The 17,786-nt window shown below is 35.5% G+C and overlaps 1 protein-coding gene across 2 annotated transcripts in view; it reads right to left on the bottom strand.

The window, feature by feature from the left end:
* Positions 1-1,816: 1,816 nt before the first annotated feature.
* The window catches only part of XPO4 (exportin 4), a 116,338-nt gene continuing 100,368 nt past the window's right edge, over positions 1,817-17,786 (bottom strand). For both annotated transcript variants that reach the window (XM_037527353.2, XM_037527355.2), the window contains exons 16-23: positions 16,830-17,004; positions 14,828-15,121; positions 13,391-13,571; positions 12,563-12,681; positions 10,101-10,231; positions 9,420-9,537; positions 8,903-8,995; positions 1,817-7,063 (exon numbers count right to left, since the gene is read on the bottom strand). In XM_037527353.2, the coding sequence (XP_037383250.1) occupies positions 6,866-7,063; positions 8,903-8,995; positions 9,420-9,537; positions 10,101-10,231; positions 12,563-12,681; positions 13,391-13,571; positions 14,828-15,121; positions 16,830-17,004 (1,309 nt within the window). In that variant the 3' untranslated portion in view covers positions 1,817-6,865. The remainder of the gene's footprint in view (positions 7,064-8,902; positions 8,996-9,419; positions 9,538-10,100; positions 10,232-12,562; positions 12,682-13,390; positions 13,572-14,827; positions 15,122-16,829; positions 17,005-17,786) is intronic.

Genomic DNA, 17,786 nt, shown 5'->3' with positions numbered 1-17,786 from the left:
GAAGCTGCCCGCAGCCTCTGCAGTGCCGGTTCAATTCCCGGCCACCGGCGAGGGTCCCACATGGTGCACAGACCTCTCCTGCTCTGCCCACGGCTCCCCTCAGCAGTGTATTTTGTCAGTCTGCCTGTTCTGTTCCCCGCTCTGGCTCTGGCTCATTCTCTCACCCTCCCGAGCTTCTGACTGTACCCAGTGCTTGTATAAATAAATAAACAAAACAAATCTTAAAAATAAATAAATACAATGGAATTTACTGAGTATCTACTATTATATTTTATCTATCTCACATTTAAAATCTTTTCCCTTTGGGAGAAATTACCAACACTTATGGTCTTATGATACAGATAGATTTTGTGGAAACTAATATAAACCCCAAGCAGCTCAGTTAGCAACTGAATCAGGTCGTTCCGTCTCCACCCTTTATTCTACCAGTTTAAACAGCTTTGACAGTGCATTTCTCAGAAAGGCCAATGCAGTTGTAAGCAAGGGTACAAATGAGTATCTCAGTTCAAGGATTTGGGCTTACTGAAGAAATAATTCGGGACTAACCTGGCAAAGTGATCAAAAGTGAACACTATCAAAACGTGAAGAACACTACTAATTACTGTGGAATAAATATAGTTGGCACATCCCCATTCTAGCTCTGTTTCGGTTTTTCCATTCAACTCTGGGAAACAAAGACTTGCCTCACTTTCTCTCATGCTAAGTGTTAAAAATAATTTACATTCAGAGTTCAGGAGGATGTTGACTTACGTGCTAGATCTGAGCTAGCATGCTGCCATTAGTGTTACATGGAATTTCCAAGCAAAAGATTAGCTCATTAATTTCGACGATTATGCCTTTTGCTTCCACTTAGTTTGCAAAGAAAATCAAACTGAACTTCCATTTGAGATTACAAAGACCTCAAGTGACCCAATGTGGGATCCTGTTTAACAAACCAAGTGTTTCACAATGGGTCACATCAAAGACATCATTCATAAGCCATTTGATATAAACCTACTATATTTTTTAAGAGAGCAAAATTTTTCAAAAGTTGTTAAAACAGGGACCTCCCTGGTAGTGCAAAGGGTTAGGACACAGCCTATGGAGAGGTCTGCAGCCACTGCAGTACGAGTTTGATCCCGCGGCCGCCCAGGGAGCAACCCACATGGAATGGCAGACCTCTCCTGACTCGCCTGCTACTTCCCTCACCAGTGTATTTCAGTCAACCTGCCTGTTCTGTTCCCCAATCTGGTGAATCCTCTCACCATCCACACCACTGGCCTGTACCCCAATTCTTGTGCATAAATAGATGAATCTTAAAAAAAAAAACCAATACCTACATTTTATATTTGGGTACTATGTATCACTCTCTCAAATGATGGATTAATTGACTAGCTTGAGTCTAAGGCACCACAGACTTTAGCAATGAAAGAAGGGAAACAAAAACTGAACATACACCGTAGGAATTCCCTTTATACAAGCTAACTTTTCTTTATCCACCCACCCTTAAGTGAAATATAATCTCAATGTAACCTAAGATACAGCATTATAAATGAATATTGGAAGCAAAATCAAGTTTAAATGTATTTTCAAAATGCATTTTTTTAAAAATATATCTTTTTGCTGCATGTTTACAAGATTTAAGATTGGACAGAGGGTTTTGAAAGTGTGTCTAACCCCCAGCAGAATGGTCGTTCTCCACTTTCCCTGAGAGGCCAAAAAGAACAGCCTAATCCACTAAAAATATTTACTATAGCTATACCCCAAGTCCAAGGATTTAAATAACAACTCTGAAATGGTTTCTAAGACCACATAGACTTATATAAAAATAAATATGCTCAATAATAAATAATATAAAGAAAACTTTTCTTTCTGAAACCTACATATTCTTTTAGGATTGGGTGTTCTCCCAGAAGGTAACGCAAATTTTTATTTTAACTATCCACATATATGTCCTCTTGTTTTTTACTTAAAACTATTTCATGACTGTGTTATGTCCCCAGTGACAATAATCCTAAAATAGTAAACAAACTAGCACCATTTCAATAAATTTCATAAAACAGACTAGCTAATTACTCATGAACAAATCACACATGGTCAAAACCAAAATGTAATAAAAATATTTAGTGAAAAGACACATTTTAACTCCCATTTATGTATTTAAAAAAATACAAAGAAAATGTTATCAATTTGATATTCAGTTTGTAACTGGCTTAATACAGAACCTTAGTTTATTTCCTAACATCTTATCATAGCATCTTTTGAAAAATTAAATGCAACTTTATACCTTCATTAGTAATATTAAGAGGTAAATATTTTAACAATATACTCATCCCTGGGACTCATAAAAAAACTGAAAAGTCTTAGTGTAAGTTTAAAATTTTAATATTTATAAATTTAAAAAATTTTACACGTGCTGAATGGTAGCAGTGCTAACATTTTGTGACCATTAAACCACACACTCACTGCATGGAGTTTCTTTCTTTGTACAGAGAACCAAATCACAATATCAATATTTGCAATTTGCCATAATTTCATGTGGTAAAAGACACCACACCAGGAAGACTGGGCTCAGAACACACTTGAGGTCAGATTCCCATTAGGTACATAGTGCAGATACAGTATTTAACTTCAGGTTAGGAAAATTAGCTATTAGTCCATATCTGACATTTGCTAATAGCTAAGAGACCTAAGAATATAGACTGAAAAAGAAACAAAACCTCTACTGTTGGGTAGGCCTGGGAATAAGCAAAAAGCCAGCCACAGTGGGTGAGGTGGATAAAGGAGGTTTGTGGTGTGAGCTCAAGGAGTCTACTGTGCAAGCCACACCCACCAATCACTACCGAAGCCATCTTAGAACATTTCAGTCTTTTCAAAGACTTAGGTATAGAGAGCTAGGGGCCAGAAACAGACCACTTCATCCATCCTCTTCAAAATGGGATAGATGCCCATTATTAAGTTTATTACTTTACCTGAACCAAATATATTCTTTGGCTAAGTATGTCATGGGTTCCTAATATTATCAAACAGACTTGACATTTCTTACATCTATATGAAAATGTTTAAAGTTCAACTTCACCGTGCCATTTCAAATCAATTTGAATTTGGCAGTATACCTAATTTAGTCATTTTTTAACTTCAGAAAATCAATTTTAAAAGAATTCTTAAAAGCAGTTTTTTTAGAACATAGTACCAAGTCAGAGAATATCCATTTATATTTTAAAATAATTTAAAACATTACTATATTACCAGTTATGTTGTTTTGTAGAAAAATTGACAGAACTGATCTCCAAATTAGCTCCTTATAATCTGGCCTTTAAAAAAACCCTAAGAAGTACTGAGGTTCCTTGTATCTTAATACTTAATATTTTATTTAGGAACCATTAATGATAATTATTCATGAGAGACAGCTAACTTGGTAAGGTTTAATAACAACTACCTCTAATGACAGAGGTAGCAAAGAGAACACACATAAAATTGGAACGGATAGTATTTTAAATCAACACTGTATATTACTCGAATTTAAAGACCTTGAAATTGACAGATTATTCCCTCTCACACACAAGGGTCCATGTGATTATTAACAAAAATGGGAAGTATGCTGACTTACAAAGAAAAATGACATTTTTGATAAAGGGCAAAGTTCAATGAAAGGCAAGGGGAGTGTTATATGATGCTGACTGGGAAGAAATTATAGAGATATGCTTGGTATTGAAATGAGAATTAAAAAAGTAGTAACCATCTCATCTGAACCAAGTAATGTAATTATATGTAAGATTTACAATGAAATAAGACTAAGTTCTAAAACTTAATTGGAAAAATAATCAAGTTTTTGTTAATAAAATGTCACACTTTGTAACCAGTCAAAACTCAATGCAGTGATGCTAACATGCCACAGTCTTCCAACCACATTGAGACATGAAGGCAGAAAGACTCAAATAATTGTGTTGAAAGAACACTGTTGAATATTGTTAAGCAGTGTAGCTATCCAGGCAGCCACCCATTCAGAACCATAAAAGGAAACCAATCCTTTCAAGAGAGCTACAAGAATATAGTTACAGATGTTGCTACATAAATACAAAATGTGAAAGGAAAAAGTCTTAGTAATTATGCCTTGGGACTTCTTAGAGAGTATACCTTGGAAAACAAATGGGCCAAGGAAAACAAAACAAGATAAATCAAAAAAGAAATAATTGAAAACTTCTAGTTAAAGGTATTATATATGAACAAGAGAAATTTTATAAAATACAAAATTCCTACAATCAAATACTCAATAGTGTCCCTTAAAGTATATATAAAAAGGGGGCACAAATGTTTTTGCTTTTTAAAACTCTAAAAACAGTCAGTTTTACCAGTAAAAATCAATTTAAGAGAATTAAGCCAGTGTTCTTGACACCTACTAGGCCAAGAGCATTTAAAAAACAAAAATGCCAGTAAACATAATGGAAGACAAAATTGGACAAAACAAAACAAAAGAAGATCTAAACTGAATAACTAACCAAGCAGGCAAACACACATACTCTAGCCACTGCAATTAAGTGACAACTCTATTATCTAAAAAATGGTGGCTTCTTCCACCCCTCACATCCACACTTCGCTATTAATTAACAGTATGGTGATATCTTAAGTATTATTTGGTCCGATCTGAAGTAAATCTGGTTTTAATTAAAACTGGCCTAATGAAATTACAGTATTGTAATTACACCTGGGTAAATTTAGCAAACACATTTCTATCTGGGTAAGTTATTAAATATGGATATCATTTTATTTATTACCAAGGCATTCCTTTCCTATTCAACTTATTTTTAATAACTTGAGCAGTGGCCTATGCAGTCAGGTGTGTGTCCTTTGGTGTCCTTTGGCAAAGAGGCCACACTTCTCACACACACAGATACGTGTAGCTTACTTACACCCACCAAGAAAGTGTGAGGGCACTGAGAAACAGAAAACACCAAAAGCAATGCAAAACAAAGTTATTACTGCTGCATAGGATTCCAGGTTCTTTAAAAAAAAAAAAAACGCTTCAGGCTCTGTAAGGGCAAAAAAGAAGAAATCTACAAATAAATGCACTATTCAAATATTTTAAATAATACAACAGCATATATTTTATGAAGAGTATGGGTTTTTTTCCTAGCTGTCTTTTTAAGGTATCTTGGCTCCACCTCAGTTGTGACTCAATGGTGATCAAATCAAGATCCTCAAAAAGTTGTGAGCCAAGGCCTTGCACTCACTGTGTCTAAATGCCATATGCACAGGGTGGGTGGAAATTAGATGCTCCAGTTTTGTTAACTGCAACTGTTTATAGCACAGAGTTAGACAAAGTTTTGCACAGCATCACACATGTAGGTGCATATGCTATGTGCAACTCAGAAATAGACACTATATTTGAAGGACAGTTTAGCATTTTGGTGCCAAGGACACAGCAGATGAAAGGCCACCCCTTGGAAGCACAGTTTCCAAGAGTGCCTGCACCAAAGGCCTCTGTCTCTATGCAGTGTGATTTTGATATTGCAGTGGGCAGTTTTATATACCTGTGGTTTATAAGTCAGCTTTCATATTCATAATTTAAACTGGCATAAAGAATTAAAGGGAGCAAGGCAGTAGTACAAAATTCCTGATTAGAAAAATCAAACTAGAGACTTTTAAAGTGAATTTTCTTAATCTCTTAAATTAAATTTACGTGGTTCCTATGAAATGAGGAAAATACCCACTCTAGCATAATTATTGCCCCTAGATGCCCCCAGAGTATAATAGTCTGTGTGAATCAGTAATTCACATCCTTTAAAATAGTTATTGCTTAAGCAAGCCATTCAGAGTAGATTATTAGCCATGAGTTTCATGGCTGGATAGAAACACACTCAAAAAAAGTTAAGACTACATATGAACAAGTCTTTCATTTCACCCATAAACCCACATAAATACAGGATCAAAAGGGCACCAGGTTTATAGCAGCTAACACTCTAAACAAACTCTGAAGCATCAAAACTTGATTTATTACTATAACAAATCTGCTCTTTTTAAAAATTTCTTCTTAAAAATTAAGGCAATGAAATGGCTACGGTTCCTAAAGTTCTCTTCATGGAACAAAAAATATACATGTATTTTCCTTCTCAATTTCAGGCATCAGAGTATGATTAGAGACCTGTATTACACAAAACCCACAACATCAGGTTGATGTTACAAAAAAAGAGAGCAGGGAACATGTACTAAAAAAGGTCAACAAATACCTGGTAATGTTTCTTATTCCTGCTGAAATAGAAACCTAATCATCAAAGGGAGGAAAAATCTGAAAGCACAGAACGTATAAAGAGTTTTCAATGTCCTTTCTATTGATTTAAAACTTTTGGCGTGGCAGAGGGAAGGAGCTTATTCAAACGAAGAATTCAAGGTCCAGCAAATAGACATTCTGACTCTGAGGGTGTATAAGTTGCACCCCAAGAATCTACCTTTTCACCCAGTTCCTCAAATGACGCAGGTGGATCTCTGGACAACATTTTGAGAACAGTACTAAGCATATAACCATTTAATATTTAATAATGAAAATTCGAAACTTTGGCTAGCCACCTAATGTTTTGATAAAGGGGGAAAAGGCACTGAATATGTATTTCATGGTGCCCATACTGCCTGTACATACGGAATTTCATTCTGAAAAATTTAAATCACCATCCAAAATCTCTAAGACATGTATGATGGATTGTGGCTTTCACCTAACAGCAGAAGCTGATTCAAAGTTGACCTCTCCTGTTTCATGGCATTTTATATTAAACTTTCAGGCTTGCCATAATCATGGCCAAAGAACTGAAGAACAGAATAAGACTCAAGTCAACTTTTAGCATTTCAGTGCACTTTGCAGAAAGGATCTAAATTAAGCATAAAACTTTGTTGTTTATTTTACACAAAGGAGACCACCAACATTTGCCATAAATTCTTCTAAACTCTTTAGAAAGGCCATCTTCTGCTTCCGATCCAGCGTAGGAGGAGTGCTGCTTGCTGTGAGCTTGCCAAAGGCATCTGCTAATCTCTGGTAAATAACTGGGTCTTGTTGACTTGACAGTAATGTTTCAACCAATTCAGAATATTCAGCCTATTGAAGAGACAAAGTATATATAAGAACATGTATCTTCCTCAAATACCTTTTACACTAGTAGATCATATTACTGAGTTTGTGGGTTTCTATAGGGCAGGATTTACAGTTCTTTTTAATAATGAACATTTACTGAAAGTTTACTATATTCTAGGTACTGCTCCAACCATTCACATTAATTTTTTATCACAATGCTATCATGTAGATACTGTTTAATATTCTTGTTTTACAGATGAAATTTCTTACACAAGGTTAAATGATAAGTCCAAGATCACACAGCCTTTAAGAATCCAGGCTGTTTGGATACAAAACCCATTTTATTACCAACTTAGTTGTATTGCTTCTTCTGTGGCTCCAAAGCCTATTATTCACAGACATCTTGCCAACAAAGTTGTGAGGACAGCAAATGTACCCACATACAGACAACAGTTATTTTGGAGGAGTGTATTTCAGTTCTTTCTCAAAGTGGAAGCAGAATACCTTGAGTGTAAATGCATCCCCAAACCAGCACTGTACCCGGTGACTTTGGAGAAGGTGCTTTAACAAATATAAAAATATGAAGTGCGTGATCGTGTGGTTTTTCTTTATTCTGCTACCCCCTTCCCCACTCTGACCCCCAATAGTTTTATATCGAGAAATGAATGTGGAAATAAAGGAAACTTTCCAAAATAAACTCTCTTGAAGCTACTCTGTCACTGTTTTTCATTAGCTTCTGACCGCCCTAATTGCGCCATCCAAGGGAGAGGTCTGCTCACAGAGGAAGAAGTATAAACTCAAATCATTTCCCTATTCACAAGAAATGATCGTGCCTCTGGGGCTAAACCAGCAAGATATCCTACTAACCATTCTCAAATTCCTGCTCTCTTTTCTATAATGTGTAAATATGTATTTTTTAAAAAGGACATCAGAATGTAATGACAACTTATACATGTTGGGACAAAAAGCCTACTCTAGTAAGCAACAAGAAGCCAAATGACAAAGAAAGACCAGAATGAGATGGATATCAGCTGGCAGAAAGTGGTATTTATAGCAGAGAGCAATAAATAAAATGTAGGGAGATAGTCCTTAAGTAGTATGGAAAACCTCAAATCCCAAGTATTTTTAAAAATGAAAGGAAAATCACAGCAAATACTATGGCTTCTATTTTTAAAACAATGCCAAAGCATCTCCAGTGAACCACCAGGTCATGGTGATCCAATGTGGTTTGTCTCATACACTTAATGAGTACACCTTTTCGATTTGAATAGTGGTGGGAGACAGGGAAGCTAGCATAACTTTTCTTCTGTTAAATTAACCCCAAGTCAATGAGCGCTTCAGCATCTGTAGGGTCAGCAAAACAACAGAATAATGAGCTGTATTTTCCATAATGTATATAATGTCTGAAATGTATGTAATGTATGAACATGTAATTTCCTTACTGTAATATGAAATAATACTCCTTCCCTGCCCCCCATGTTTTCTGTAGGCACACTCCTTTCGTCTCCCTTTCAAAACTGTGAGTTCCTCAAGGCCAAAAACCATGTCTCTATTAATGCTTTAATGCCTGTATCTTGGTTTCTAGCATAGTCGTTTAAACATAAGCTTTAAGGCAGTGATCAATGTAAAGGATGATTTGCAATGGTGGAGAAAGGAAACAAATGCTTGCTAACAAAGAAATTTGTTAGATAAGTTAAAAAAAAAAATAAAGCTAATGAGGATGGAAGAAATAATAACCTCATCGAAATAAAACTGAAGCACTGAATCACAGAACCTCCAAGAAATGGAAGTACTAATCTGCCTGAACAATTTCCTTGTTAAAAGAAATGAAAAGTGTCCCATGAAAAGATGTGTACTTGGTACCTGATGCAGACACACCAACGTGTAGAAAGCTTCCCCAGCTGCAGTGGTCATCTCTGTGTTGTGCTTTTGCAAAACCAGCATATCAAAAACCAGCTGAAAGTACATGATAAGACCTCTCAACAAAAATATCTAATGATCATATAATGCTCCAGCCCCTACCCATTAAAAAAAAAAAAAAAAAAAAGAGAGGGGGTGATGGTTATTCTTATTTATTAAATAAATCTGAACAACTCTTTTAAAGAAAACAGGTTTTATAAAATCCAAGGATAATGTAAAGATATTATTGCTTGCTGTGGTATAACAAATAATCAAATTCTTGGTTATATTTACCACATCAATTTTCAAGAATATAAAATAAAAGTGGAGAATATTGTGTCCAGGAAATTGATCTCCAGAAAACTAAGTAAATGAAAAGTCATTACTGCCTCTTCTATGAAAGAACATAAGCATTTCCTCATTTGAATAAAGAATGATGTGCTCAAATATACATGCATGACATCTTACCCAAACATCTTACCTTTAGAAAGTGCCGTGTTGCTAGAAAAAGTGGTGAATCTGTTTCTTGTGCTTTTGCACACTGTTCAGCTAATGGTGTCAAAGCTTCCAGGCAAAGCTGGCAAACCTCCGAACTCATTCTGATCATGAAGGTCAAAGAACAAACTAGAGTAGATATAATTGACTTAAAAAGACCAAAAAGTCCTAACTATTATCAAATGGATGACTATTTCTAGAAATACAGATAAGAGAATACGTCAGTGTCCAATGTGTCTGAGTTAGGTGAGAAAAGATTTGTAATATTTTAGATATGATCCATAAGTATTGGTATGTGGATTGTTAGACTGGACATATCTAGGTTGTTGCTGATTATGATGCACACAACTAATAAAAAGCCTCATTATTCTCTATTTTCAGGTAGCTGATAATCAGACACTTAGCAACATACATATAAAAACATACTAACTGTGGCATATAGTGAAAGACTGACCTTGGGAACTGGGCACAAATGCCTTTGGGATCTGTGAAAAGTGGACGGGATGAGGCAAACTAACAAAACAAACAGAATTAGGGCAAACAGAGAGGACAGCTTTTTTAAGAAATAAAACTGAACCACAAAAAAAAAGAAAAATACAAATTAAGGGTTTTCTCAGATAAGATCTTTTCCCTCAAGTAACAATAAAGATGTTCATTTAAAGGATATGACGTCATTCCTAGTTCTAGTGAGTACATCAAACTTTTAAAAAGATCTTCAGGAAGCTGTGGTATTTTTTCAGGAAAAATCTCACAGATAAACGTGATTAATTTGTAGTATTGATTACAAAGAGTTGGAAACTGAAAAAGAAATATTAAATATTTAATGCTATCTAATTTTTATCTTCATTAATGCAATAAAAAACCAACAGACAACAAAAGCATCTAAGTACAAAGATTTCGTGAAAACACATAAAAGGGAGAAAACAAAGGCCTAATTAAGTGTAAAAAAAGTTACAATAAAGGAAACATTTTAGTAACATTTAGTAACTAATAGAAAAGAAACATATAGTAAAAACAATTATTCTGTGGACAGTTAAAAATTACAGCAATTACAGGGCCTCCCCTGGTGGCGCAGGCAGTTGAGCACAGTACTGTGAAGCTGTCTGCAGCCTCTGCAGCGCAGGTTCCATCCCGGCCAGCCAGCAAGATACCCACATGGCGTGGCAGACCTGTCCTGTCTCACCCGCTGCTCCCCTCAGCAGTGTATTTCAGTCAATCTGCCTGTTCTGCTCCCCCACTCTGTCTTGGTGAATCCTCTCACCCTTCTGCACATCTGCCCTGTACCCCGGTTCTTGTATAAATCTTTAAAAAAAAAAAAAAATGCAACCTATGAGGCTGTCTGCAGCCACTGCAGCACGGGTTCAATCCCTGGCCAGGGAGCTGTCCACATGCTGTAGCAGACCTCTCCTGACTTGCCCGCTGCTCCTCTCAGCAGTGTATTTCAGTTGGTCTGCCTGTTCTGTTCCCCACTCTGTCTCTGGTGAAGCCTCTCACCCCCACACCTCTAGCCTGGACCCCAGTTTTGTATACATAAATCAATAAATCTTTAAAAAAAAATTACAGTAATTCCATACACTCTGTAAGGGAAAAAAAGTAAACAAAGTAGCCAGATTTCATCTTATTAAGTGACCTAGGAATAAAACTCTCGCAAATATTTATTTGCAATCAAGCATGTTGGAAAAGATAACATAAATTGTTAAGATTATGCATTATAAGCAGAATATTCAGAATTTCCTATTTCTAAAAACTACTTCCTAGTTGGACAGTCCGAGAGAACTGAGGTGAAAATATGTAATCTACAGCTTCACGTTATTTAAGAAAATACATATTTAAATACTTTAAAAAAAAAAAACCTAACCAAATTCCTAAATGTTCAATGATTTGATGGGGGAAAAAAAAACAAAACCCAAAACAACAAACCCCACAAAGCAAATCAATAAACAAATATCAATATACATCTTCCTAGCTGCTGCATGGGTACGTGGCTCGTGGTTCATCACAGAACCCTTTCCAACAGACACTCGTCAAGAGAAGCATATGATTACATTCTGCTATGTTGGGAATAAAATAACACCCTTATTCTTATACTCCAGTCCTCAGTCTCCACATTCTTCCTTCCTACCATCTCTTTTCTCCTCTCCCATTTTATCTAGCGCATGCGTGTACAGATGTATAAGAGTATACGCACACGTGTGCATGCACACACCCACACACACCCCTTTTACGTTCATCAGTCATGTCTTTGTTCCTACCCTTATTTGCCTATGACAACTCAGGAAAAGACTCCTTCCTCTCCCCTATGGCATACTTGGGGAGCCACAGCATCACACCACACTCTTTGTATTGACTGGTGAGGTGAAAGAACAACATTGTCAGAATGTGCAAAATTTTAAATACTTTTATTAATCTTATTTTTTACCATTCCATTTCTATATGGAGTGGCTTAGAAAACGCCTTTTCATATTCAGTCTCTCAGCCTCAGAATGATGTTCAAAGGGTATCAGAGGAATACAGCTGAAAAATGTAATCTTATTTGCTTAACAACAAATGATGAAGGACTCTGGGCCTCCCTGGTAGCACAAGGGGTTAAGCACAGCACTGTGAAGCTATCCGCAGCCTCTGCAGCACGAGTTTGATCCCCAGCTGGCCAGGGTGCTACCCACATGGCGCAGCAGACCTCTCCTGTCTCCCCACTGTTCCTCTCAGCAGTGTATTTTAGTGGATCCACCTATTCTGTTCCCCACTCTGTCTCCGGTGATTCCTCTCACCCCCCGCATCTCTGGCCTATACCCCAGTTTTTGTATACATAAATAAATCTTTAAAAAAAGAAAACCTGCTAACAACAGAACTAAGTTTCTAAAAGAATGTTTTTTTTTCTGTCACTAATCTATCAGTGAAGGTAGGTCTCCGAGACAGCAACAGAGGGCCTGTTTATTGAGATGCATGCATGGTAACTATTGTGAATAAATATTAACAGTAACAGAAATGCAAATATTTTATTTGCAATGCACTTGACAGATAGACATTTACACTTTTCTTTGATTAAATGAGATCTAGGCTCTTGTCCAAAATATCTTTAGTCATGAAGCACATACAATTTTAATATTCACATTCACCTTCTTCAATTACCTTCAAAAGATCCTGTGACATCAAGGGCAGAATTAGATTTACGCCATATAAAACAACATCAGCTGCTGACACAGATCTGTTAGGCGCATGCCCCGGCTCATGGCCTCTAAATACTTCATCTATTAAAATAAAAAGAATGTAGTCTTAGAATTGTAACTTCAGTAGAGTGAAAATACAGTTAAATTCCCAAGTCAAAATAAATTTGTGAGTAGATAGTAAAGTTATCTGGTTAAGTCTTGCTCAGTGTTATCCTTCAGTACTTCACTTTTTTAGAGTCTCAGTAATTTATGCAGATACTCTGTGTTTACATTATTATTCAACAATGATGAAAATAAAACTAATGCTAAACTAGTATTTTCAGAAGTAAAATCAGCACTACTAAAAAACTGGTCAGATTAAGAGTTAAGTGCTGTAGTAATAATTATGTGAGGAGTAATTCATCAATAAAGTATAACTCTAAAGAAACTGGCTCTGAAGTCAGAAGCTGGTATATGAATCCCAGCCCTGCAATTTACTGGCTATCTATCTTACTAGTTTTGTGTCTCCTTTACTATAAAATGAGCACATCAATGGTACCTACTTCATATCACTGAGATATGAACAATGCTTGGTATTTAGTTAGAACTTAATTAATGAAAGCTATCACTACGATGGTAAGAGACTGAATATCAAGCAGGAAGGCCCTCAATTCTACTCTCACTTCAACCAAAAAGATCCATTTTCACTTGTTTTGTAATCTGAAATTTTGCATGGGATTTCACTCCAAGAAAACATTCCTTTGCTTTAATTAAAATAAAAAAATTTTCAAACAAACACACTTTATCTTACCCGTATCACTGAAATCTATGAACTCTTTTGATAGAAGGTTAGTAAGAAGTTCCATGATGAGAAGCAAGTCTTGGTATTGCTCTTCCTCTGCTGTAACGTCTATTCTTTGCCGCCCTAAATTATTCTTAGAATATACTTGCAACAAAGTAAGGCAAGCTTCATATAAGTTCATAGCTTTGGACTATAAGAAAGCAGATACAAATTATGCTAATGCATAGAAGTGAGTTGGGAAACAAATATAAATATTACAGAAATTGGAAAATATGATGGAATAAATTTACTGTGAAGTCAAATAGAACCTTTTATACTCATTTTAAACTATTAAAACATTAACAGTAATTAAAAGGCATATATTGAAGTTTACAGTTATGTTTAAAACATTAGCAGTTTTCTAATAACAATTTAACATCCAAATATTTTACTCATTTGATATATATTAGAGAGACAGTAAGATATTGGCAGTAGAACTACTTTTCTTTTGCTTTCAACTTAAAAAGAATTTTTTTCATTGTTAGTCTTTAAATTGAGGTAACACTGGTTCTATTCAACTTCCAGTATGACGCTTATTATAAGATTTAAAATTGATTGTAAATTTAAAATTGTTCAACAGTACAGAGTTGCAAACACTGGTCTTAAATATTACTAAATGGTATTGGTCTGCCCTCAATAGTGCATCTGTGACTATATTTATAATACCTATAAGATACAAGCTTTCTTTTGAGCTAGTTCCTTTGATCTAACAAAAAAATTACAAATCAGGAACCCATATTAAATGATTTGGAAAAAGATAAGTGTTAATCTAACAAAGGAGTACAAATACTCCTCTAAAGCTTTTTATAACAACTAATTTAATGGACAAAAAATACCTCTTTGCCTACTTCATATTAAAGAATTTAGCATGTGTGAACATACACCTTGTTCACGAAACAAAGATACAAACTGCCACTTAAGATTTTAAGGGTGGAAGCAGGCAGGGAAAAAGCAAACAGTGGACTACGTTGGAGGCCTATGGGTGCTTTGGTGGTAGAACAATGACCACATCTGAGGGGAGAAATCCTACACAGTCAAAATATTAACAAGGATGTAAACAATGGTACTTCTTTTTAGTCTTAGGATTCTACTACAGAGAACCCTCAGTGGTAAAACTGGTTAATACCATAATGCATTTGTTTTATCAAATACTCCCCATTTGAATGAAACTGAATGAATAACATATTAGTGCAAAATTACTCATGTTGACATAATTTTAGGGCAAGAATTTATTCCTTCATGTCTTCCTTTGAATTGAGTTCTTCTGAAAACCATTATTTTTGAAAAATCTATTTTTGAAAACATTATCCCAGATAATAATCATTAAATTTGAAATGTCAAATCTATTACTTTGTTCAGGTTTCAAAGAGTTTTAATGTTGAGGGTATAAAATTAGGTAGTGCTTACCTCTCCAAGATAGCATATCTGTTTATGTGCAACTTCAACAAAAACTTCTATTATGAGATTGACAGTCTCTGGGGTATTTTTGTAAACTTCCATCAATCCAATGCAATTAGTAAGGAAGTCCATTAAAAAATTAAAAAGGATTGCTACATTGTCAATCTGGGTTGCCTCAGCTATGCCACACAGGGCCTCCAACGTAGCAGTGATTTCTTGCTTGACTTCCTCTTGCTGACACAGCTGCTGAAAGTTTTCTTGATTTATCACTCTTAAGAATCGCTGTTGAAGTGGCTGAAGAACCTACAAAAATTAAGCATGAATAAATATTCACTTTCTGAAACATTTCCACTTGTTGGGAGGCAGAAAAAGCACAGGAAAAAAACATATCTGAACCACATACCCATTCCCTATTTTGAGGATGGTCATCGTAACTGTTGGCACACTCATAGTAAGAACAAACATATCATAAAACACAACCTCCTCAATGCCAGTCATAGAATTCTGCTACTATCTGCATCTCTCCCTCAGTGATTGCTACCATCTTCTCTCAAACTGATTAAAAAAAAAAAAAATAAAACTTCCATAGAAGTAACCGTCAAACTTTTTTCTCTAGAGGGCCAAACTTTACAACTACTCAATTGAGATTACACTGCAGCACAGAAGCAGTCACAGACACTATGGCAACAACTAAGCATGTTCGTATTTCAATAAAACTATTTGTAAAAACAGACAGCATGCCATTTTGGTCTGTGGGCTGCAGTTTGCTAACCTTTGGACAGGGAGGGGGCAACCAGTTTGCTAACCTTTGGACAGGGAGGGGGCAACAACAAAAGCTCTGGCCTGTATGCTCCTTACTAACTTCCCTTGGCATAAAACATAACTTCAGATAATCAGTCCTACCTCGGATATACACTTGATCTTAGTTAGCCAAAAGGCCGAGAAGTGATCTACCTCGGATATAAAGGTGAATATGCATATTTGTGGAGAAAAGATTTTAATTCTACTCAAGCCCATGCATATGCTAATTTAATTATTTACACTAGAAACATATAGTCAGCCTATTTTTCCTTTGGTTTTGAAGTCACAGACAATTGCCTAATAATTTTGTTACTGTGCCTGTGCCCCCTTCTCATAAATTAAAAGTACACTAGTTTCAAGGGCTATGAACTGGTGACCTCTATACACTGGTAACTCTCAGTTCTCAACTTAAAGTTCAATTATATATGACACTATGTCTATGGTGGTCACTATGACTTGAATTATGCTCACTGCCTGTAACAACTCAGAACATGGCCTTATTTGGAAGTTGGGTTGCTTCAAATGAAGTAAGTTACATTAAGATGAGGTCATTAGGGTGGTGTCCTAACCCACTATAACTGGAGTCCTTATCTAAAGGGAAAATGTGGACCAAGACATAAGAAGATGGAAGGCAGAGATCAGGGTGTTGTTTCTATGGGCCAAAGAACAGCAGTGATTGCTAATAAACCATAAGAAGCCTGGGGAGAGGCCTGGAACAGATTTTCCCGCATGGGTCTCAAAAGGAACCACCTTGATCTACCAACACCACCTCAATCTTGGACCACTAGCCTCAGAACTGTATAAGACAAATTTTTCTTGTTTAAGCTACTGAGAGGTAGTATTTTGTTACAGCAGACCTAGCAAACTAATACTATGGTTAAATTGCAACTCATGTTTAAGAAGAAATGTTTCACTGATTCTAAATTAAGAATTAATATCCAAGTTCAGGCTCTCATTGAGCTAAGGAAAAATGTGCTTAAATTGCAGAACACTTGATAACATTCAGAGTCATCACATAAGCAGATATGGACAAATTTTAAGATTACTTTTATACAATAGTAAGTCTCAACCTATTCATTAGGAGGGGAAAATATCAGAAAAGTCATGACTGAAATGTTTGTTTCCACAGATGTTAGAGGGTAACACATAGATATAGCAACCACAGGATTATACAAGGAATCACAAAAAAAAAAAAAAAAAAGACCATTACCTCTGTCCAGTACTGTTGTTTGGTTTCTGTGTCCATATGTGCAAAACCTCCCAAGACAAGAGCCTTCATCAGGGTCCTCTGCACGGGACTTGATAAGAAATTCAGAGGTGGGCTTCGGCTTGCAAACTGCTTAGCTAAGTTCCACCAGTTTTCACACTGAATTACTAAGTTTGCCCTACAGACAAAAATAACAAAATATAAGATGTATTACTTACATGCATGCTAAGTAAAACAAAAGGGAAGGTAATTGGATTTTAATTAATTTGTAAAGTATAGTAGAGTTAACTTGTTATTGACTATGATGTCATATAGCTTGCATTCAAATCTACTAGATCTACTAGTCATATGACAATATAAAGTTTACCTTATCTCTCTCAATTATCAGTTTTCTGCTTGGTAATATAAGGATAGCAATAGTAATAAAAGTCCTCAAGCTCATGGATCAGACTGATGTGATGATTAAATGAGATGCTATAAATGAAGTGTTCAGAACAGTAAACTATAAGATGTCAATAAACAATAGTCAATGACAACAGTAATAATAACAACCATATTGCTATGTAGTAAGAAAAATAAAAATATTTCCTACATTTGGTGCAGAAAGCACTGAAAATTTTTCCTCATCTTTAAAATGGGATATGCAATGGAATACTTGAAAACATCACATTGAAACTATTCCATATTAAATTGTTTAGTAATAAATCACTGAATTAGACATGTTACTGATAAAATTCTTTATTGCCAAATCTTGAATAGTCCATACAATCCTCAACTGTAATATGGGAAAACTCTATTTGTATTTATAAAAATAATATGAACGTTTTTTTAAAAAATACCACTCTAAAAATGTATGGCTATCTGGATCTTAGGACCATGTAACTGTCTGACACTTAAAAAGCAAATCAAAGTTTCTCTCTGATCATCTTTTCTCTTTCTCACACATACACACAGTCAGTC

This window comes from Talpa occidentalis, unplaced genomic scaffold (assembly GCF_014898055.3).
Source record: "Talpa occidentalis isolate TD23 unplaced genomic scaffold, MPIMG_talOcc4v2.1 talOcc4.5, whole genome shotgun sequence".
Taxonomy (NCBI): domain Eukaryota; kingdom Metazoa; phylum Chordata; class Mammalia; order Eulipotyphla; family Talpidae; genus Talpa; species Talpa occidentalis.
The sequence above is the reverse complement of the archived record's forward strand: the minus strand, read 5'-3'. Positions and strand labels throughout refer to the sequence as shown.